This window comes from Hippoglossus stenolepis, chromosome 13 (genome assembly GCF_022539355.2).
Source record: "Hippoglossus stenolepis isolate QCI-W04-F060 chromosome 13, HSTE1.2, whole genome shotgun sequence".
In the NCBI taxonomy this organism is placed as follows: Eukaryota; Metazoa; Chordata; class Actinopteri; order Pleuronectiformes; family Pleuronectidae; genus Hippoglossus; species Hippoglossus stenolepis.
This window is the reverse complement of record NC_061495.1, coordinates 22,224,437-22,249,316: the sequence shown is the minus strand read 5'-3', so window position 1 is coordinate 22,249,316 and position 24,880 is coordinate 22,224,437. Positions and strand designations below refer to the sequence as shown.

General features: G+C 41.0%; 1 protein-coding gene across 3 annotated transcripts in view; it reads right to left on the bottom strand.

The window, feature by feature from the left end:
* The window catches only part of kalrna (kalirin RhoGEF kinase a), a 132,749-nt gene that overhangs the window by 89,569 nt on the left and 18,300 nt on the right, over positions 1 to 24,880 (bottom strand). For all 3 annotated transcript variants that reach the window (XM_035174234.2, XM_035174233.2, XM_035174232.2), the window contains exons 2-5: positions 8,385 to 8,459; positions 4,405 to 4,519; positions 1,651 to 1,843; positions 32 to 205 (exon numbers count right to left, since the gene is read on the bottom strand). In XM_035174234.2, coding sequence (XP_035030125.2) covers positions 32 to 205; positions 1,651 to 1,843; positions 4,405 to 4,519; positions 8,385 to 8,459 — 557 coding nt within the window. The remainder of the gene's footprint in view (positions 1 to 31; positions 206 to 1,650; positions 1,844 to 4,404; positions 4,520 to 8,384; positions 8,460 to 24,880) is intronic.

Below are 24,880 nucleotides of genomic sequence, written 5' to 3'. Positions count from 1 at the left end.
TTAGCCGTTCATTGGTCTGTCCACCACCCACCTGCAGGTCCTCCAGTCGAGACAGCAGGTGAACAGCACTGGACATGAACTCCTCCAGAGATACTCTCAGCTCCATCCACTCGTCGTGGTTGTAGTCCAAAGACCCCTCGAAGTCATCCGTCAGCTGGGAGGGATCCACCAGTTTGGCCAGACCTTCAACTGACACCAAAGTGGTCTGATAAAACACAAACAGAAATTTGAGAGAAATAAAATACATGTTTTTAGAAGTGATGGATGATGCATATGATCAAGTGAGAGCTGATTGATTTACACAGTAAGAAAATACAAACATAAATAAGCTGGAGGTTATAAAATTCGGACTTATGAATGAACTTGTGATGTGATTTTCTAAATTGAGAGTGGAAACCCTGCCCTGATTTATATCACATGAAAGGGTTTTAGCTGCTAAACTAAACTGTTAACTAACCAACAAAAGAGATACTAAACCAAGCTAATTTGGTTTAGCTTTTATTATTTGAAAGCTAAACCAAAATTTTAGCTAACACAACCCAACTGTTAGCTAGTTTTAGTGAAGTGTTAGCTAATTGAACCAAACAGTTTTACCTGCCAAACTGAACAGTTTGGTTCAGTTAGCGAACTGTTCAGAGCGAACAAATATCACCAGCAAAATTTCGCCGTTAGCTAACCTGAATCTTCAACTCTACCATTAACCACCAAAACAATGTCATTAGCAAAATTTAGCAGTTAGCAAACCTGATTCAAACTTGTCTCAACAATTATCTGACCATATATTTTACCAGCAAAATGTAGCTGTTAGCTAACCTGAACGAAATAAAGTCACCTGCATAATTTTGCCGTTAGCTCAGATGAAATAGCCTAAACTCAACTATTAACAAACCAAATATTTTACCTTCAAAATGTAGCCGTTAGCAAACATGATTCAAACATGATCCAACTAATTATCTAACTATATATTTTTACCTGTGAAATGCAGCCATTAGCTTACATAAAATACATTTGACTACACCACTAACAAACCAAATATTTATGGTCAAAATTTAGCCGCTAGTGTTTTCACCTTCAAAATATTTGCTGAGTGAACTTGATCCAAACTCGATTTAACACATATCTAAAAGCATTTTTACCTGCAACATTTTGCAGTTAGCCCTAAAAAAACAGCCTGAACTCATCCGTAACAAACTAAAATATTTTTACCTGCGAAAACAGCTTGTCCACCATTAGCTTACAATATATTTTTTAGCTGCAAAATTTAGCAAGTAGCAAACCTAAACCAACCGTGACTCAACAATTGGCTTATATATTTTTTTCCAAACCAAACCATTACTTATCCTGAGCCAATGACTGCATATACAGTAGTCCGTATCCTGACCTTGGCAACAGTTATGTGCTAATATGAACCGTTACCTCACCTGAACTTAAACATTAAATAATAAGAAAACATAAACAACAATCTTGGATTAAAGTGCAATAATAGTACTTTATATGAGAGATGCAAACTGCTGCTAACCTACAAAATAAATAGTCAATAATGTCGAATTTCCTGTTTCAGCTTCAGCGAAAAATCCTTTCACCGGAAAACAAACTTTTCCCAAAAACTTTGCAATCTTTGGTTTCATCATTGAAACAAAGCCTACTGACCTCGAAGGAGAACTTTGCGCTGCCAAAGTTTGTTTTCTGCTTCTGCCAGAAGTTGTCCGGTTTGATGATGAGCGCCACACAGATCTCAGCAGGGAAGAACTCCTGCAGCGTCTTCAGCAGGGGCTTGATCAGTTCCCACTTTGACCCACGCATGTCGATGATTACAGTGAAACCGCGTTTACATACGTCCTCACTGAGAAAGACATGAAGAGGGTGACAGGAGGGAATGAAAAGGACCATGGAGAAAGATAATGCAGAAGGTTAGAAGAAACAGTAAAATAGATTTTAAATCCTAAACTCATCGGACTAATTACTGAAGGAAATTATAAGTGAAATAGTCTTAGATAGGTTAGCAGTCTGGCGAGCTTGCAGAAAGTCCCTGATATCATTGAAAACAATTACAAGTATCAGGAAGCAATTAGGCCATCAAATTCTCTGCATTCGTTTCCTTTCATTTCCTTTAGAATGTCGCACTTTGATGAGTAAACTAGAATTACCACCCTGCAGTTGTATAAGTCCGCTAACCAGTACCGCTTCAGTCTACATACATTTCTTCCAGATACATATGAGGTCACCATGACATTTGACCTTTGACCACTGAAATCTAACCAGTTAATCTTTGACAATGGGTCAAATAGAAATTCCCTAAAGGTAGACTTGATATATCAGGTTCAAAAGGCCAAAAAGATGTTGTGTGAGGCCACCATGACCTTTGACCTTCAACCACCCAAATGTAATAGGTTAATCTGCGAAAACGTAAGTGTATGTAAACATTTGTGGCAAAGTTAGAAGGATTTTATCAAAAGGGTTCTTGAGACAACGTGTTCCCAAAGCATACAAGGTCATCTTTGAACCCAAGTTAATGATTTTAGCAAATTTGAAGAAAAGTCCTTCAAAGTCCTTGAGATCTTGCATTCACAAGACCAAATAATGTCTTCTGTGAGGTCACAGTGACCTCGACCTTTGACCTTCCACCACCAAATTCTAATCAGTTCATCTTTGAGTCCAAGTGAACATTTGTACCAAATTTAAAAGGATTCCCTGCAGGTCCTCGTGTTTTATAAGGTCACAGCAACCTGGACCGTTAACCACTAAAATATCCTCCTGCCATTGCGGAAGCATGAAGGGTGTAGCAGGTCTTTAGCGGTGAATGGTTTCCATCACTTTATTTTCGACACAAATCTCTGTATCCCCTCGAGCTCTGGAGGCTTGTCAGTGAAGTGCCAGTCAGAAACAAAAGTGAACGCACAGCTATGTGCTAATGAGATACTCGTAACAGGATTTAACAACTGCACACTTCAAAACAGCCTGAATGAGATGAAATCTTCTGGCACAAAGGCAGTGGTTTAGTGATGCATTGTTTGTTTAATCAAAAGATCAAGATAATTCTGAAAAATGTGGTGTTTTTACAGAAGGAATTCATGTACAGTTTTCCTCCAGTGCGATTACAGAACCCTTTAGGAGCGAAGTAACAAATGAATCACCATGCTGCCTTAAAATAAAACTACTTTGGCATTTATAAGCAAACCTTTTAACCATCAGAGCTGAAGTACGCTGCAGTGCCACTGACGGTGCCATCTTCCATCACTGAACAGCTCGTAAACAGTCTCCCCAAACTCCAGTAAATTCAGCCGCTGCTGATTGGGGAGTGAAAATATACTGAAATGACCTCACCACCACAAACACACCGACACACAAACACACACTCAGTCTGTATTAATGTAAATTAAGCAGCGGCACATCCATTATAATCTGCCTCAGGGAGGCACAAACTCTACCCGTCACCATGGAAACAGCAGCTCGATTAGCAGGGTGAAGCCGAGCGGGGCTGATGGGGATCGAATGATAATACAGAAGTTTGGTTCAATAACAGTGTTCTCATCACCCAGGTAAGTGTGTTAACATGCACATCAGTTGCCCATTGCAGCTGCTGGATGGAAAACTCTCCCCTGTGCTCATCCAAGGACACTCATATTTAGTCATGCAATGAAAGGCCTGCTTTTTCATTTTGTTATGACAGAGAATATCAATGCTTTTTAGTAGATGGATATGAGTACTTGATGTCAGAGTGTCCTTGAATGCACCACCAAGGAGTTTTTAAAATAGGTTGCAGCTGAGTGGCACCACGAGCGAAAAAAGTGAATGCCTTCCTTTCTGTATAGATCTGCTGGTTTTTAAGGACTCAACCTTAATATGTTATCATAGATAAGTGCTATTCAATAAAGTTATATTTTTATTATTATTATTATTATTATTATTATAATATACTGTATATATATATACCTTGTTGGGATGCCACATAGTCAATGCTACTGATTCTCTTGAGCAAAAATAAACTACCAAAAAATAAATTTAAAAAAGGGTTTAGGGGAGAAGACAATCTGTGTCAATAATATAAATCTCAGAAAGACGGAGACTGGACTCTTCTCTCCACCAGCTCATGAATGGTCACATCCTCAGACTGTGATGAGTAGCTGTCGGCTACCAAACACAGCAGCTTTCATGCTGATGCAAATCAAACGCTGCTCTCCGTCTGCTGCTGCGACGGAGGAGAAAGGAGCGTTTGATTCCACAGCGTCGACAGCACTGAAGCACTCCACATGCACTTCATCCTCAACCTCTCCCGTCTTGTCTCTTCACAAAGAGTCACTGAACTGAGACACAACTTTGCTTCATAGCACTGATAAAAACACGCCATGGTTAATAATTACATCTGCTGCAGATACATGTATGTGTGTGTTTGAGGGAGTGTACCTGGGAACAGTGGACAGGTACGTGACCAGCCTCCTCAGGTCTTCTTGTTTTATTCGGTCGTGGTTACTTCGGGCAGGAAACGTCAAAATTGGTCCTCCTCTTTTATCTCGCCCACCTGTGCGTGCACATGCAAACAGATGATGAGTATGATGTGTAATGTTGACAAATACTATATAGTGTAACAGTTACTCATGATGTTATTGACAAATCCTTGACAATGAACTTGTGCTACAAAGCACGTTTTCACACCTGAAAGTCTGAACTAAGCTTCATGTCTTTGTTCCATTGTTTCATTTGATCTGGTTAGTTTTGGTTTCACATTGGAATTGAGGGAGCGCACTAAAGAAATTTGTCTGACATACGTCGGTCCTGTCGTCATCACCTACGTGGGCTGCGTCTACCTATACTTGACACTGATTGGTTTGTAGCAGCGTGCTGTCAGTTGGGGGGTAGTAGTCTTTCTGTTTGAATGGAGGAAATGAATGGAGCGGTTACCAAACAGGGGCAGTTGTAAACACGTCATTAAGTACTGTCTATAACTGCAGCCTGAGATTGGCTGCATAGAAATGACATTCATTACAATGAATAGCAGCATTAGTTGCAGGAGCTGCAGAGGTAGGAGCTATTGATGCAGTATAGTAGCACTACTAGTAATAGCAGTAGAAGCACTTGTAGTTGTACCATTATCTTATACTTCATTGCTTATATTTATATTTTAATATATAGATGTTTATCTTTCTATACTTTGCATATTTGTATTTGTAAATCATCCTAACATTTTGATTTGTGGAGGACACTTTTGTAAATCACTGTGCTTTCACAATGACTATAAAGTTCTTGAATCTCGAATCTACCAGTTGTGACAGAAGCAGTAGTTGCAGTAGTTATGTAAGTTATAAAAGTACTATTAGGAGCAGTAGTTACAACAGTCGTTAGTAGTCGTTAGTAGTCGTATTTCTTTTGTTTAAAGTTGTAGTGGTGACAGCAGCGTAACATAAAATAGTAACAAAAATAAAAAGTGGTAAAAATTGTTATAATAGTAAAACAGAAAACGAAATATCAAAATCACTTAAGTAAAAAAACTATTGTTTCTTAGCAGATATTTAATCACATCCACTCTCATCATATCAGTGTTAATCTGCACATTATTTTACTCTAACCCCTCCAACATCTCTGTATCAGTATCATCACCACAGCTACATCTGAGATGTACACACACACACACACACACACACACAGTGATAAATTATGTGTGCGGAGATGTTTTGGTTAGATTATTATAAGAAACACAAATCACACTGTTTATGAAACTGCTACTCAGACGTGGAAAATCGGCCTCTGTGTGTGTGCGCGCGTGTGTGTGCGTGTGTCTGTGTGTGTTTGTGTATGCGTTCGAGTGTGTGATTAGGGAGGAAGTATGCTGCTGTAATCTAAGGAGGGATCTTGATGACAGATTGTTGTTGGCACTGGGCCTTTAACATGCTCTCTCTCTCTCTCTCTCTCTCTCTCTCTCTCTCTCTCTCTCTCTCTCTCTCTCTCTCATAAATGCAGAGTTCGCTGTTACACATTACTGCTGTACTCAAACAGTACCACTGATGAAATAATTAACCAAAGTAGTTAAGTGCTGTAAAGCTAGAGAGTACTGCCCAACATGTTTATATATTTAGAAGTGCCCCTGTTTAAACATTTATTCATAATAACACTGGTCTATGTTAAAGTGATACACAGGTGACACACAAAAAACACAGACGCTTTGGTTTTGCTGTTCTTGGACTCTTCTGACTTTGCTGCCGATTCTTTTAATCGGAAATGTCGTTTTTCAACAATTTGTGGAGATAACACTCTGTTCTGCAGAGATAATGTGACACTACATCTTGTTTGTTCAGACTCAGAATCCATTACACGCCTGAGTGTGTGTGAGTGTTGACAGCCTTTGGATTGAAACTGTTGATGTGTCTGCTTTCTCTGCTTGTGTTGGCCCGCAGCGACATGTAACCTCCGCTGAGGGGGAGGAGGTCACTTAAGTGATGTTCAGGGTGTGAAGGGCCTGTGATGATTTTCCTGCCTGTTTCCTGACTGAGGTGAACTACTCCTGGTCATGATCTTTTCTGCAGCTTCCATCGCTCACACTGTCCTATTGAATGTGGTGAGTGAGATCATGAAGCAGTGGTATGGAGAAAAGAGGCTTGCACACATAATATAAGAGATGTGTGTCCATTGTAGCTTTCTCACTCCGAAGTTTTCTTTTGTCTTTGATTAATTGACAAATCATTTTAGCTGAGACCTCGTCACAATCAGTCAGCTGATGTTGGTAATGCACCGTGTTGAGTCAATGTTATTGGAATAATTCAATGATAAATAACTTTTAAAAGCATATTGTTATGGCGCTGAGTTAAGAATGAATCATCTCGACAACAAATCAAAACAATCCAATACTGCTGCAGATGATGGTTTACACAAGTCTGCAAAAAAAATCAGTTCACAGCACTGTTGAACTTGCAATATATTCTCAGCCATCTGGTCGATGTATTAATCAAACCAAAATGTAATGGAATATATCGCAGTTGTATAATGTTGAATAAATGAGGCTTTTGCACAGCCACTCCTGAGCTACCTGGAAAATGAAAAAGAGAACGTTTATATGCCTTCTATCTAATGAATGAAAAGTTAATTCAATTTGAATTAATTTAGTTTTATTTTGAATCATGTATACATTTTGTGACAACATCACATTAAACTATACCTGCACTGACTGATATAGTCTAGTGACTTGGATTTCAGCATTACCTCGCATCGCTACCTTCATACAGTGTGGTTCAATAAAGACAAACAGCTTAATATCCTGTTTGCTCCGTATTTATGTTTTATGAACACCGTTTCCCATAAGTCCTGGCTGCTGAATGTAACTTTGGGGGTTTTCTGTGATAACAGCTGATAAGGGAGGAGTGAAAAAAAAATCCAATTAGAAATGTATGTGTATGGACAGTAAAGAGAGATGGATGACGTGTACTTGCAGTTTACAAAAATGAACCCAAAATATTCTAGATTCAAACGAGTGTGCGCGGTCATGATGTTTCAAGGTCTCGTCGACACACAGGCTTGACCAATCGTGAGTCAGTCTCAGCTGTCAATCATGACGTCTCAGCCCATATGGCCTCACCTCTGGAAGCTGTCATGTCGTCCATCTACGTCTAAACCAAGACTTAAAGGTTTAGTGTGTAATAATCCTAGTGATGTTTCCACGAGTGTGTTTCATCTAAATTGGATGAATTTCTTTTTTACCCTAGAATGTTCTCTTTATATTTAAATACTTATTTACATGGGGAGCGGGTCCTCTCTCCGGAGGCCACCATGTTTTTTACAGTAGCCCAAACTGGACAAACTAAACACCTTTTGAGTTTTTATGACAACTGAAGGCGACCACAAGTTCTCTTTCATGTTTGGAAGGGGAGGTTGAGGTGAGGGGGGTTCAGCTGCAACATGCAACTTCACCACTAGATGTCACTAAACTCTACACACTGAACCTTTAAGTACTCGCGCTACCATGCTTGTATTCTCTCATTGGAGATGTAGTTACCTCCGCCAAGGAGGCTATGTGTTCATCTGTGTTTGTTAGCAGGATTACTAAAAAACTAAATAGCCGATATTTTTTCATTTTCTTTTAAATTGTGAAATAAGGCATTTTTCAAACATTTTCCTTGATTTCTCAGAGAATAATGTATGGATCTTGATCTAGTGCATTTAAATGTGGTTTCATAAGGGGACTGTTAGGCCTTAAAAATCACAAAATTAGCAGGTGTGGTAGAGAATGTTGATTTGTTTTGGAATATGGAAAATAAACCTCCATTTGTCAAGACTAACGAGAGAAAAGCAGAATGAGAGACAGCTCTGAGTTACAGACACCAGAGGAACTGAGGTATGGGCCGGGACGGGATGCTGTGGCCTCAGAATTCAAAGGTTTAATGATTTAACCAACTCACCTGACACAAAGGCAACTTTCTCCTTTAACACAGGCAGGACGTCGGACGCCCTGATGCCTTCATTCCTCAATGATCCTGCAGAGAAACACAGAGAAACACTGAGTAGGTGGAGCTTTCAGCATTAATCCCATTATCAGATCAACATTCCTGTAACACAGAACACACCCACACACACAGAAATCCTGCTTTTACACACTTCTTCTGACCCTAACATACAGTTTCATTGTCATTGGCATCATTGTTATCAGTTTACACATTTGTGATTTGTTTTACATAAGTTCTGGAGAAGCAAGAACAATAGTAAATGTGTTTTTCAAGTTGTTTTACAGGAAATGTGGTGAAATTAGAATAAACTCATATTTTTCATTTCATTCCCCTGGTGGTCTCTTCTCTTTCTTTCCATCTCGCTTCATCTGGTCGTCCGTCTGTCATGTTATGAAATCACTCTCTCCCTTTCATTTTTAATAATGCTCTCTCTACCCCCTCACCTCTCTCCCTGTCTCAGTAGAAAACAAGCCCAAATGTCCCATGTCCTGCTGTGTGTGTGTGTGTGTGTGTGTGTGTGTGTGTGTGTGTGTGTGTGTGTGTGTGTGTGTGTGTGTGTGTGTGTGTGTGTGTGTGTGTGTGTTTGTGTGCATGCGACACACTGTCCTGGCCACAAACAACACACAGAGACGACACGAATTCCAACAACATTCCATGGTGAAAACGCTAAGTCGGCAAAATCTATCTCGGGAAACAGAGGAAAAGGAAAAAACTGAAGAAAGAGACACCAGCTGACAGAATATATTCCTCCATTTTAGAATCCTGCTTCATATTTATGAAATAAGATAAGGGCCCGAAATGTGAAGAGGTCATTTTGATATTTAAATAGGTCACTTTAAGTTTGGTAATATGAGCAATAAATTGTACAAGAATTTGTCAGTATCATATATTTTTTTTCCCTAACATCTTTGAAATGCATCCTGTGAGATTCGATCCCAGACATGCAGCTTTTGATGAGATCTGATCCAAGGTCACATCAGAGGTCGCTGGTGGCACGTGACCAATCAGAGCTGTCTGTGGTTCAGGGACGGACCAGTTAGTCACGACAGCCAATGTCACTCAAGGTTAATAATCTAATGGATCAGTTTTATGTTGGCTGATGTGACTGTGTGCCAGTGGTTTATAGAGAAACTATTGATTTAGGCCTGATGTGGTGTGGTGGTGGTGGTGTTTTGGAAAGTTTCAGTTCACCAACCACAAATTATTTCCACTTAACTTTTCTAAAAAACAATCTTCAAATGGTCGCTGAATGGTTTTAAAGTTAAGACCTTCCATGACAGACTCCTGAAAATGGCTCAAGTATGAATTTGAAAACCAAATGTGCAAAATAAAGAGTAAAAGTCGCAATAATTCTGCAGAATGCATCAGCACAAGTCTGCATTTTCAAGTAGCGTTAATGCACCTTTGATTTGATGACATTAAATCTTCTGAGCTGGTTGCTAATGTCACTGTATTATAAAGAAATGAATGAAAACCAGATGCCTGGAATAAAACATAAAAAAAATTATAATCATAAGCATACAGCAGAATCGTTAGCTGAGACTTTAAGTCTCTGTGAGTTGTAGTAAATAAAATAAATCATGCTAAACCACTGGTGCGGTCCTTTAAAGAGGCTCATTGTAAATAACTGCAGTGTAGCTGTGGTGTCACACTTTTATTTATTTCTACTGTAGTCGACATGCCATGTGTTCATTCATGCATGTTTTCCTGGCACAATATGTCAACATTTAAAACCCTGTTCAAACAAATACTACGTTTTCATATGTTTCATGTTCAGTGGGATTTTATGGTGAAAACTTGGGCTAAAATTATCTTCCTGAAGTTTCCAGTCACGACATGTGGAGCCCTCCTGCATTTATTCACACCATTATTTATTTTTAACCTCCAGAGTTTTCACCCCAGTTTGTATGTTTGTGTCTCTCAGCAGGATTACTCACAAACTACAGAACAGATTTCCACTGAACTAGAATGAGACATGGGCCAAAACAGAGCCCATTCAAATTTAATGAATGCAGACAAAGGGTCAGAACAGTTACCGATTCGTCCTTTGTTATAATCAACATAATCGGTTGAAAGACGATGTCACTTATTAGAGCACAGAGCTCCCCCATGGCCCAACAGTCTCCTTAAGTTCAATCAAGCTGCACCAAATTGCCCACTTATTTTCCATCAAGATCCATGAATTATTCCCTGGGAGAACAGTGAAAATGAAAAATGCTCCCATAACATCTCATAATGTTAAAAGTGAAAGCTAATTTGAGTTTTGTAGTCGTCCAATTTAAAAAAAAAATCAAAATCAGATCACAATTGGTTCCTTCAGATGCCGTTCTGACGCAAAGTGGGAACTGGAATTGAACCCAACAGGAACAAAGCTGTTGTGCATGTTAAAAGCTAAACCTGCACCTTCAGTAAGAACTTACAGTAAAATCCATTCAAAAACAGACCACCTGACTGATTGAACATTGAATGAATGGATCTAGAACAACCACAACAAGGTTTAAAACATTGTCCCTCCATGATGGAGACACAAATTGACTGGTTGCAGACGAATTTGTGTTTGCATGTCTCTATTCAAATATAAATGACTTGCATAGAAGGAAAAGTGATTTTGTTCCAGGAAATAAATGAAAGAACAGAGAGAAGCGAATCTGCTGCCAACATCCACACTTCTCCAACAGCATAAAACATATAGTGTGTGTGTGTGTCTCATTTGTCCATTACTGTACAAGGAGGAAACAGCTTTTGTCATTTCAACACACACACAGGAAGCTGTCAGTCTTGTTTGGGCGCGCACGCACACACACACACACACACACACACACACAACACACACACACACACACACACACACACACACACACACACACACACACACACACACACACACACACACACACAGAGACACACTTTGACAGGAAAGCGATGGTGAGTCATAGCTGGGTTTGGCTATGATCCTGCAGCTTTCTCTGTTCACCAGCAGAGGTTTGGTTCCTGTATGGAACCGTAAAGTCTCTTTACTCGACCTCGGCCTTTTCCTGCAGCAGCTTTTCAAGTTCACAGGCTTGAGTCATGTGGTTTATTTATCCCACCAATCAAAAGTACTACAAACTGAACCAAAAATACTGCAATAAAATCACTGATCATCCAGAGATTTTTAGGACTGTGGTTTGAGCTGGTGATTATTTTATAGTGTGTTGTTATTTTAAGGGATTTCCTCCAGGGACCTGAGATACAACGTGTTTATTCAAGCAACACTTTGCAACTTGATATCGTCAAAATGTCGTCTGGACCCAAAAGACCTAAAAAAGTATCACTGTGTTTCATTTGTCACCATCACAGAAAAGAGTTCTATGTACAATAATATATAGTTTGTAATATACACATGTAATATACACATGTAATATACACATGTAATATACACATTGTAATATACACATGCTATTTCTAGCCGACAAGGTGGATCAAATTGCCTGAACAAGGTACAAGACAATTTGCATCAACGTTACATTCATTCCTTGAGAGATTCTTATCCTTATCTACCCTTCAGCACTCACACCTCAAACTGACACGGGGACAATGTGACTGTGTGACACGCAGAAGAGTAGGAGAAAAGGGGAGGAAGATGGACAGAGTTTACCCTGAGATCTTTATATCTGTCGATTCTTATAACCCATCATCATCATCGTCTGTTTCCAAACACAGAAAACAAACATGTCTGATTGAATCTAGAGGCTCGAACTGCTCCAAGGCTTCAAATCCTCAAAATCCTGCAAAACCTCCAGCTCACAGTCTGTCTGCTGAGTGTCCCTGCTGACGTCGAGTGTCTCTCACAGAGCCGTGCTGACTCCCCACAATGTGAAAATCACATATCACATAGTTGTGTGCTCCCTGCCTCAGGACAGATCTTTAAATAAGTCAGGATGCATCATGTTTCCCACTGCTAATGACAAACTTCAGACTCTACACAATGTGAAACACTGCCACATGAGTGAATGGTAAATTGCCCAATAGAAATATTAATGTCAGTGTTTTTAGTACGTTTATTCAGCCAGAGCTTTCCGGCACCACAGCTGTCCATGATGTTGTTTTACTTCTCTGCAGCAGTCTCTGTGTCGCTGGAACAGCAGAAGCCCCATGATGCTCTGCTCCGTTCATCTGCTGCTAAAAAGGTCTGCGGACGGACGCAGCTGCTGTTGATATTAACTCATCACTTCTTAAATATGCTTCATAATAAATGTGTCGAGTGTTGAAGCTGCACTAAAACACATGGGCCTTCGTTTTGAAACCTCTCCAAGTGTTTTTAATACCGAGAGGTTCAGTTAATGTGAACAGAGGATGATGATTCAATAAAGAGGGTTTAGACTTTGTTGACAGCCAAATGATGGATCGCCCCCTGATGGCTGGCTGCAGTATAGGTCATAAAACCTGCCTCCTCCGTGTTAGTGAACGGGACATGGGCCAAACGAAAAAATATATACGCCATATAATTGGTTTCTGTCATTTTAGGTAGTTCTTATCCCACTGATGTTTGATAACGTGTTCATGTTTCTGATGAGTTTGCCTTTTCTGGTCTTTGGCACATTAGTATGAAATTCTCAGCTCTAATCCTGCCAGCACAACTCTGATTGAAAACAGTGGGACAACACCTTCCAATGAGCCCAAAGCTGGAACTATTAAAAATGCTTGAGAATCAGAAATGAAGGCAGAAATTCTGAGGTTTGAAACTACAGCTACAGAAAACCTGCGTTAATACCTCAAACTGAAAACTGCCTTCAACAGTTAGCAGCAGGTTTTCACAGGTGTCAGTTTACCTTTACAGAGAGGATGTAAGATTAAAATCCAGATGAACATGATGCATTTATTCAACTTTTTTTCTTTCATGTGATCGTAAGACAGTAGAGGTTTGTCTCATCAAGTAAATTAAAAACGCACATCGTCAGTGAGCTCCCAAAGGAAAACTGAGTAAGGACCAAAAGACAGAACATGTTGACTCTCTTCATCTATCTGCTGTCGCCTCCGTCTTTCTTCTCTCTCTCTTTCACTGACAAAACACATTCATAAAGTTAAATAAGTGATGAAAGTGTGCAAGTTCAGTTTAAAGCTTAAAGGGGACATAGCATGCAAATTCCACTTTGTTAGTGCTTCTACAGGTTAATGTGGGTATCTGGCATGTCTACCAACCCAAAACTCTGGGAAAAAACACTCGCGCGTTTTGTTATAGTTCCTCTAAGTCAGAAACGTCATGCTTGAGCGACTCGATTGCGCTTCCTGGGTATTGTGTCGTAACAATACACTGGAAGTCTCCCTACATGGTCTTGGCCCCCCCCCGTCCGTCCGTCCCCACACTCGTTACTTCGGGTTTACACGGAGGCTGCGAGGCAGCGCAGCGCCGTTCCCAAGCACGCAGCCGGGCTGTTCACACGGGACGAGCATTTCTCCGCTGGTCAGCTCGCGATTCACTCACATGTGGCATTTGTCTGGATCGTTGGGACTGGGAGGCTGCAGCAGCTGCTCGGGAGCGACCGCTCGCTCTCCCGTGCGTGAGCTGGAATTTGTGTCAGCGCCACACAGCAGCAGTGTGGAGGACTTCCGCAGTGTTCAGCGCTACTGTAACCCCCGAACCCCGACATTCAACGGGTACAACAACAAGCGGAGAAAGCAGAATCGCGGGCTGACCTTATATATACAGTCTATGGGGCTGACCAGCGCGGAGAAATGCTCGTCCCGTGTGAACAGCCAGGCGGCTGCGCGCTTGAGAACGGCGCTGCGCTGCCTCGCAGCGGTCTTCCACACTGCCAGCTGTGTGGAAGACTTCCGCAGTGTTCAGCTCTACTGTATGCCGGGTTACAGTAGTTCCGCCGGGTTACAGTAGTTCCGCCGGGTTACAGTAGTTACGCCGGGGTACACCGGACGCGGAAGTGCCGCTGCGAGGCAGCGCAGCGCCGTTCTCCAGCGCGCAGCCGCCTGGCTGTTCACACGGGACGAGCATTTCTCCGCTGGCGCTTGTTGTTGTACCCGTTGAATGTCGGGGTTCGGGGTAAATGATGGTCTTCATAGCCCCCCACCTCTCTTTCTCTCTCTGTCTGTCTGCTTGTGTGCTTGTAGTGGATGGGCAGAGGGGACATTTAATTATGTGATTGGGAAAATTAAAACTCCAGGACAACAAGGGAATACAAAGTATGGGATGCATATTTGATAATTTATATCATATAAAATATGTAATTTATATCGTTTAAAATCATGGGGGGAGAGGGGGGAGGGGGGAGCTGGCTCATTAGCATTTAAAGGAACAGGCAGTCAAAACAGGTCACTCGGTGGAGGGCTGTTTTATACAGGGTAAAAAGGGTGCTGTTTTAAATGATCCTTGTGGTATTTTGACCAAAGTATGTTACAAACATTTCATTAAGACCCCAAGGAACCATATCAACTTGTGGTAAAATGGGCATGCTATGTCCCCTTTAAAACAATTTTGAAACAACTGTCACACACATTTTGTTGTCACTCGTCTTTGTCTTTACTCTTTCTCACATACACGAAGACACGCGCACACACACACACAAACCTTTGATCCAACATGAGTTTTTTCAATCTGAGAAGTTCACCACATAAAGACATGCACAGTGTGTGTGTGTGTGTGTGTGTGTGTGTGTGTGTGTGTGTGTGTGTGTGTGTGTGTGTGTGTGTGTGTGTGTGTGTGTGTGTTTGTACAGTAGCAATAGAGCAGTAATTACAGCAGCATATGGCAGGTAAACACAAGAGACTAAATAACTTGGGGCCACTGAAACGACTTGACATACAGTGTGTGTGTGTGTGTGTGTGTGTGTGTGTGTGTGTGTGTGTGTGTGTGTGTGTGTGTGTGTGTGTCTGGTAGAGAAGTGTAGTGATACCATTACTACCAAATCAGTGATATCATAATAATATAAATAATGAATAAAAAAAACTTAACTTAAATTCGTCACAAAAGAATAAAACAATAATAAAAGAAAAAAAGAAAGTTTAAAGAAGGGATGTTTTTTGATGGTGTTTCAACTGAAATGCAACATGATAAAGTCGATTTTTTATCATTTCGGCAGGAATCAAACAAATGATCAGAGCTGTCGCATCAGAAAAGCTTCAAGAGATCAAACTCAATATTCTGGTGTTAAAATAATATGATTCCAGGAGCAGGATTTTACATCAGATGAACAATGATGTGGATATTTAGGGTCCGATGCCAAAAATGATATTATGGAGAAAATAAGGGTGATGCTGATATATCAGCCGATATGTATATTTAAAGAAAATTTTTTCTTTATTTGTTATACTGCAAAATACAGGATTTCATATTAATGCATACTGGCAAATAAATTCTGTTTGCGGATGTGTCTGTGAAACGTTCATATTGGCTCAATGATATCAATCGGCTTTAATCAGTAAAGGGGAAAGGATGACAGCAGTTTCCTAAATATTCCAGATTATTATGTCACAGTTTTGCACATAAACATGTTTCTTCTGATGCATATTTGAAGCTGTTAATGTTCTATTAAAGTTTTACTAAAAAGCACAAAAACACACATTTTAACACTTTCTCAGTCACTTGTGTTCTTAATTTGCAACTTAATTTCATTCTCCAAGCCTTTGTGGATGAGGTGTGGGCACCAACGGATCACTGGCTCATTCATTCTCCAAATAAAAATTTAAAATAAGGTTTGGGTTCTTATTTTCTTCATAAAGGACAAACAGCTCAAAACCTGAGGAAGTGGAAAAGACTTCACAACCAGAGAGAAATTTACCCAGAGTGTTCGCTGGTTTGTTCGCAGACTGAGCAGCCGTTGCTAAGCGACGAGAGGAAACAGCCCGGCTGTGCTCTTCGCTGTGCGTCGTCTTGTTAGCATGAAAACACTCAGTGAATAAAGTCATAATGACCGTGAATGAGTGACAGCCCAGAAAAAGCTTTTTCCTCTGTGCGTCTGGTCTCATTTACATGCGAGCAAGAAGGAGAGTAATGAATTCAAATTAAAAGCTGCTTCAGTCAACACAAAGAGCGAAGAGCGCTGGAGGCAGAGCAGGTCACACTCTGAAACTTTCTGCTGCTTTATCCTGAGAGGTTAGAGGCAGAATCACACTTTTACTGTTTAAAATAAATACAACCTGATCAGAATAATGATGTCGGTGGTAAAACCTGTGATTAGAACATGGGTATTAAATTTTAAGAAAATCATCGACCCCAAAAATTTATTTCGGACACTTGAAACAAACAACAATAAATGATCAAAAAAACGAGTCTATGCAAGACAAGTCTATTGAGTCGTTTTTCAGACATGAGCTCTGGATATATGTCTCTCACAGTCTTCTACATGGACTCACTCGGATATTTACCGGACATTTTACGAGTGGGCTGCTGGAAAAGATCCAGAAAATATCTGGAGCAGATGACTCGGACATTTGCGTTCTCACTTTCAGCCCCTCTGGAAAATGTCAGTAATATGTCCAGACCTTGGTGCAGGTCTGAAAGCCGCTTAGAACAAACCCAGTGACACCAATGAACAAGTAAAGACAACATCATAGTCCAGGATTATCATATCATGTCACTATATTGCAAGGAATCTCTGTCTGCATGTAAATACATCATTTGTCTCCACATACAGACAGAGATTATTTGCACTATATTGAGATTATGTGATCAAATGTGACCTTATTAAAAGATAAAACAAATAACAAACAAAGCTTTGATTCTCTGAAGTGGCCAAACTCAAGACATTCAGCGTTTTCCAGCATCAGCACCGTTTCAAAGTCTGATCCTCTCTGATGCTGTTGGCAACAAGTTGTGTTCTGCATTATATTCCCTCTGGAAATCATCATGTGCCATGTGTATCCCAAGTTAAACCTGACAGCCCGACTCCTGCTTTGGATCACGTCAGCAGCCAAACAAGCCGAGCAGTGACTCGGCTCAGTGTCGGGTCGGAGCAGAATTTTCAGAGTGACTCACAGAAACTCAGGAGTTGTCAATTTCTTTTTTTCTCACCAGTCCGATTAAAGTTCGTCCACCGGCTTATTCACCGACGCTTTTTTTCAGAATGAAAACTCCGCTCTTTCCACGACTTATTATAGGTAATTTGGAATAAGTAAAGCTGGATATGGAAAATAATTCATATTGCAGATTAACCAGAGATACAAGTTCCAACAGCTGCTAAAAATACAATTTAAAAGTACAAAGTTAATCTAAAGAGAAGTACGACCAACACACACAGGGAAATACTGTGTCTCTGCGATATATCACTGATTTAGTGCCTTACACTGTTTCAAAGGAATAAAACTACACAAAAAACCACTGTGACCAGACCCAACCGCACACACACACACACACACACACACACACACACACACACACACACACACACACACACACACACACACACACACACACACACACACACACACACACACAGAAGTCTTCAGAAGTCTCTCAGAGAACGTTCATGTTTTTTTCATTTGCTAGTGGGAAGCGATGTTGCTGTAATGTGTGTGTGTGTGTGTATGTGTGTGTTACATCAACAGTGTGCCCCATTTGTTTGATGCATGTATCCAACAGGTTGCTATGGTTACCTCTGAACTCCCCAAACGACTTGCAGTAAGTAATTATCCATGTCCAGGGAGGTCGGCTGCGTTCAGGAGCAGTAGCTGTTCGTGAGTTCAAACTTCACTCAGTGGAGTTTTAACTGAACTGAGACAAGTTGAACCACAGCAGACTAGTTCTTACATAGACTTATGAGAACAAATATATGACCCATTTAGAGAATAAAAGAGCCAATATAAATAATGGTTCTGTAACTGACCACAAATGTAATAAGTGTTGTTTAACAGTGTATATTTCCTAACATAACACAATGTAGCTCAGACAATAATGTTTGACTTAATTTTAAATGTCCCGTACAACTCCTGCACGACTTATGCATCAATCATTCAAACATCACAACGTTCAGCTCATCTTGGATATTACTGCTCTCGTTTATCTTCGTTAAACTCCTCATTGTAGTAGTGGCCAACTCGCCTGCTAGAAATCTAGTCTTAGGTGGGCGACCTTCTTCACAACATAAACCCTTTGGGCATTTTGTCCAGCGCAATTTTGTTTTGTTGTTAAACCAGAATTGTCCATATTTGGTGCTGACTGAGAGTTCGAGGAGGCTTACCCACCTACACCTTCACCCATTGGATGGTACTAATTGTCAATCACACAGAATCAACACCCCCAATGCCTACAGTGCTTTATGGTCTATTTTGACTCGAAATGGACCATAATGTACAAAATGAACATCAGTTGTATTGAAAAAGACTTGAAACAAAAATGTAGTCTTAAAATCTTTAGGAAAATGTTTACTGACGTTATAAATCAACTGAGAAGTAGTCATATTCTTATAGACTTCTATAGAAACTGACTTCTTTTATACAGGTTTACAGGTTTCAGGTACTTTTGCATCGGCTTCCGGTCTGGACTCCACGTCTACTTTTATATGAAGTGTAAGGTCTTCAACCTCAAACAGCCTTTTGAAGTTGAGAGGAGCAGTCAAAACATTCTCAGCCTCACAACAATTGATTTAAGCTCAAATTTGTCTGCACAACCCTGTAGAGACGTGTACACACACACATTTCACAGGAGTCAAACCATACGGAGACTTTTATTCCCACGTCACCAAATGAAAAATGATGATAAACATTTGAGAATGAGCGTGTCTCACTTCTTCTTTCACATCAAGGTCATGCACACATTCGGGCGGTGACATCACTGCTCGTGGTGTTTGTGTGTGTGACAAACATTTTATCTACAGTCTGTCTGGTCTCATGACAAACTGCAGGGGTAAGGTCACAATACACTCGGCTCTACACACACACATGCAGAGACACACAGCTGATATTCACCGTTTCCAGACATGTCTGTGGTAAAGGTCAAGCCCTGCTGGAACCATTAACACCACCGCCCCCACCAGGAGCGGTACAGGATGGACTGCCACGGCAGCGCTGAAATGCCCCCACAATGCAGTGGGAGTGAGATAAGCAATCAGACGCTTCCAGCTTTAAGTTCCGTTCACGTAACGACACCTCGTCAGAGATACAAGCTTTTCATCAGACTGTGAAGGTGACACTGAGGATGATCAGACGGCCAACAGACATCCGCTGCGTTCATTAAGTCGGTAAAAGCCCCAAAAATACAACTTTATGGCAATTTATCTAAAGAGAGAGAGGCTCGTCTCCCAAATTGAAAAGATAACAGGAGCCAAATGTGTGTGTGAGTGTGTGTGTCTTTGATTAAGTAGTTTTGAATAACAGCCAAACCCACAGTTAAAACGGCTTTATGCAAAAACATACCGCTGTGTCTGTGAGAGGTCATAACATGTGTCACATTCTCACACACACACACACACAGAGTTCATGTGTGTGCCTAAATGTCATTAGAAGGCAACAGGTGAGCCCGTCTTCGCCCTAGCAACAGCTGCCTCCACAACCCGGCTGCCGGACCTCATGTGTTACCGCGGAGACAGCGGGCTGGGGCTGGAGGGGGGGGTCTATCATGTTTGATGTCGCTTCACTTACACGTTGCAAGAATTCTAAGCGACACCATCCAGTATTCTTGGATCAGCGGCTGTGGACGGTTAAATCCACGAAGCTTCGGCCGAGCAGTTATCCGTTCAGAGATCAACGACGTCGGCGCTGGTTACGAGTGCCCGATCAAAGAAACGCTTGTCATCCAATCTCGTCAGCATGTGTGAACTGTCAGGGTTGGGTTGCGTCAGCTGTTTGTATCTATTCCTACATTTGTGTTCGAGTCCGGATGAAGCTTTTCACGATCCAATGCAAACAGGCATTATTTAGTTCGAGCCTATTCCCGCTCTTACAAATTCCCCCAAATAAACAGTTCCCCTCTAAACGTCTAACTTGCTTTAATTTAAATAACTGCTTTTTTGTCCACATAGGTCAAGTGAACTAATACTTTACAAAAGACTACAACACATTTACAGGTATTTGAGAATCCTAACTTTTTTCTTCCATTAATTATCTCACCTCATCATTTGTCTTGAGATCCCTTGGAGGACCTCTGAACAGAAAGACGTCCAATCAAGCAACAACTAACGATATAAACAGGGAAGTCGCTGCGGGAAACTCCATAAATAACAACTTCAGCAAAACAAGAGATATATTAACCACGCTGTCTCTTTGTTTTACTATGTGAAAGCTGTGCTCCATATGCATCTTGCAAGGTGCATTTTGAAGTCTCAACTGCATAAGACCACATGTTATGTTAACATGTTGTATTGTATTCTGGAAGGTTTGGATTTCTTTCAACCTGCTATCTCAAGCAAGCCCAGAAAAGAAGCTCCAGACGAGCACTTTCCTGTCAAAACAAAGCAGCAGCAGCATCGTTCCCCTCGACCTTGAACACATTTTGTTTGTTGACAAGTCTGCGGCTCCACCGATGCTCTTTGCATTTTTAAATCCAATCAACCTGTGAGCAGAATCAAGATAATAAGCCTGTTTAATAAAACCAGTGATCAAATGTTTTCCTGCAGATAATCAGCTCCAAATCAGACTTTTATACCATAAGTACATGAGTACGCCCCGGGACAGACCAGCAGACTAGTAACACACACACACACACACACATACTGACCTTGACCCACACAGATGTTTTAGTTTTGCAGACGGGGAGGAGTGCGGCTGAACAAAAGTGGACAGCACACATGGACAATCAATTGAGATCTGTTGCTAGGCAACGTCTCAAATCTCACCAGAACAGTTCTTCACCTGATCAAAATGTGAGCGGACATTTATTCATTTGCTCATTTCCAAACTGCAGAGTGAAGTCAGAGAGACAGAGTGGGTCAACTCTGCAGAGGGAGTGAACTTTATAACGTGAAGATAAGGACACCCAGCGAAGTTTTCATGTAAACAAGTAAAGTTGGACTTGCATCTCCTTTACTGTCAGAAAGAAAAAATATATATATACACTACCGTTCAAAAGTTTGGGGTCACCCAGACAATTTCGTGTTTTCCATGAAAACTCACACTTTTATTTATCAAATGAGTTGCAAAATGAATCGAAAATATAGTCAAGACATTGACAAGGTTAGAAATAATGATTTTTATTTGAAATATTAATTTTGTTCTTCAAACTTTGCTTTCGTCAAAGAATGCTCCATTTGCAGCAATTACAGCATTGCAGACCTTTGGCATTCTAGCTGTTAATTTGTTGAGGTAATCTGTAGAAATGTCACCCCACGCTTCCTGAAGCCCCTCCCACAAGTTGGATTGGCTTGATGGGCACTTCTTGCGTACCATACGGTCAAGCTGCTCCCACAACAGCTCAATGGGGTTGAGATCTGGTGACTGCGCTGGCCACTCCATTACAGACAGCATACCAGCTGCCTGCTTCTTCCCTAAATAGTTCTTGCATAATTTGGAGGTGTGCTTTGGGTCATTGTCCTGTTGTAGGAGGAAATTGGCTCCAATCAAGCGCTGTCCACAGGGTATGGCATGGCGTTGCAAAATGGAGTGATAGCCTTCCTTATTTAAAATCCCTTTTACCTTGTACAAATCTCCCACTTTACCAGCACCAAAGCAGCCCCAGACCATCACATTACCTCCACCATGCTTGACAGATGGCGTCAGGCACTCTTCCAGCATCTTTTCACCTGTTCTGCGTCTCACAAATGTTCTTCTGTGTGATCCAAACACCTCAAACTTTGATTCGTCTGTCCATAACACTTTTTTCCAATCTTCCTCTGTCCAATGTCTGTGTTCTTTTGCCCATATCAATCTTTTCTTTTTATTGTCCAGTCTCAGATATGGCTTTTTCGCCACTCTGCCTAGAAGGCCAGCATCCCGGACTCTCTTCACTGTAGACGTTGACACTGGCGTTTTGCGGGTACCATTTAAAGAAGCTGCCAGTTGAGGACCTGTGAGGCGTCTATTTCTCAAACTAGAGACTCTAATATACTTGTCTTCTTGCTGAGTTGTGCACCGGGCCTCCCACTTCTCTTTCTACTCTGGTTAGAGCCCGTTTGTGCTGTTCTCTGAAGGAGTAGTACACACCGTTGTAGGAAATTTTCAGTTTCTTCGCAATTTCTATCATGGAATAGCCTTCATTTCTAAGAACAAGAATAGACTGGCGAGTTTCACATGAAAGTTCTCTTTTCTGGCCATTTTGAGAGTATAATCGAACCCACAAATGTGATGCTCCAGATACTCAACTAGCTCAAAGGAAGGCCAGTTTTATAGCTTCTCTCACCAGCAAAACAGTTTTCAGCTGTGCTAACATAATTGCACAAGGGTTTTCAAGGGTTTTCTAATCATCCATTAGTCTTCTAAGGCGATTAGCAAACACAATGTACCATTAGAACACTGGAGTGATAGTTGCTGGAAATGGGCCTCTATACACCTATGTAGATATTTCATTAAAAACCAGACGTTTCCACCTAGAATAGTCATTTACCACATTAACAATGTATAGAGTGTATTTCTGATTAATTTAATGTTATCTTCATTGAAAAAAACAGTGCTTTTCTTTGAAAAATAAGGAAATTTCTAAGTGACCCCAAACTTTTGAACGGTAGTGTATATATATTACCTTTGATTTATAAAGCGCTTTTCAATGTAACTTTAAAAATAAAATTCTAATATTATCTATGGAGAAATCTGATTATTTTGATAATTAAATTATAAACTAGAGCTATTGGCCAATATCTTTCACAGAGATATGAGTATATGTGTTAATGTGTCACATGTCAATATGAACCCAGGGATTTTTAGACTTACATTCAACAGTTCCTGTTTGGTGAGTTTGTTTGCAAATGTTTAAAATGTTTGTTTGCAGGAAATGGTTTCAGGGAAATGTGTCTGAAGGAGAGGAGGAAGTAGAAGAAAATGTGCTTTTGATTTGCGTTCGGTCCGAGCTGAGGCAGGAATAAATGTCAAGCATCTGCAGGCAGGTCAGTGACCAGACATGTGGAGTTTAGTGCACTGTGTGGTTACCTACAGGCTGGATACACTAGGGTTTTACATATATTCTAAGCTACATGTATATGAAAGGCAAAGCAGATATCAAACGGGAAAACCCTGATATTAGATTCTTTTGAACACAAAGCAATAAGTAAGATCTGTTATAATACATCCAGATGAGCACTGACTCAGTTCAGTCTGTAGCAGACAACAAAGTGTATTAAACTCGTGTTTTTTCAATTTCCTTTTCACCTCATCTCACAGCATCACATCTCATATGAATAATATCTCTGTGTCATCTTACCTGACTATATTCTTTAACACTGCAGAGTGAATACAGTGGGTTTCCTCTCTGAATCTCTAAGTCTCTCTCTCACACACACACACACACACACACACACACACACACACACACACACACACACACGCACACACTTTAATGGCCTCGGCTCCATTTCCCCTGCAGAGCAAAACCACATCCATCACTTCTCCAACACAAACCACACACTGCTGTCCTACTCTGTCTCTCTCTCTCTCTCACACACACACACGCACGCACGCATGCACACACACTCACTCACACACACATGCACGTCTCTCTATAGCGCTGAGGACACTTATTGACATAATGCATTCCCTTGCCCCTTACCCTAACCTTAACCATCACAACTAAATGGCTAACCCTAACCATTACCCTTACCTAAACCTAATTCTAAACCTAACCCTCAAACTAAGTCTTAACCCTCAAACAAGCCTTTGAAATTGTGAGGACCAGCCAAAATGTTCTCACAACGTCAAAATGTCCTCACAATGAGGCTATTGAACCATTATTGGCACACTCATACACACACTCACAGACACACACACACACACAGAGGAGAGAGCTTGTTTGCAAGTGTTTGCCATACATCACACTCAAAGGATGTTTTCTCCACAGAGAAGCTTCTGCTCATAAAAGAAGAACAATACAACAACTGTGTGTGTGTGTGTGTGTGTGTGTGTGTGTGTGTGTGTGTGTGTGTGTGTGTGTGTGTGTGTGTGTGAGTGTGTGTGTGTGTGTCTCTGTGTGAGGCTCTGTGTGTGTGTGTGTGTGTGATTCTGCGTGTGTGTCTCTGTCCGTCTTCTCAGTCCAGTTTAACGTCTGACTCATGATCTCTGGGTAATTGACTTTACTATGAGACTCTGCTGTTTCCACAGTGACAACAATGAGCTTTTCCTCCCATTAAAGACTCAAGGCCGCTGCCAACACAGGCCAATACAAATAAAACACCATCACACAGGAAGACCTTGGATTATTTGTACACACAGTGTGAATGTCTATCTCTCTCCCTCGCTCACTCTCTCTCTCTCTCTTTTCCTGGTCCATCGGCACCATCTGACTCATTCAGCGGGGAACCAATCAAATCAAAGCTTTGGTTTGGGGGGAGTGATGACATCAACAATGCTGCGCTCCTACCACATGGAGAGATGCCATCTGGAGG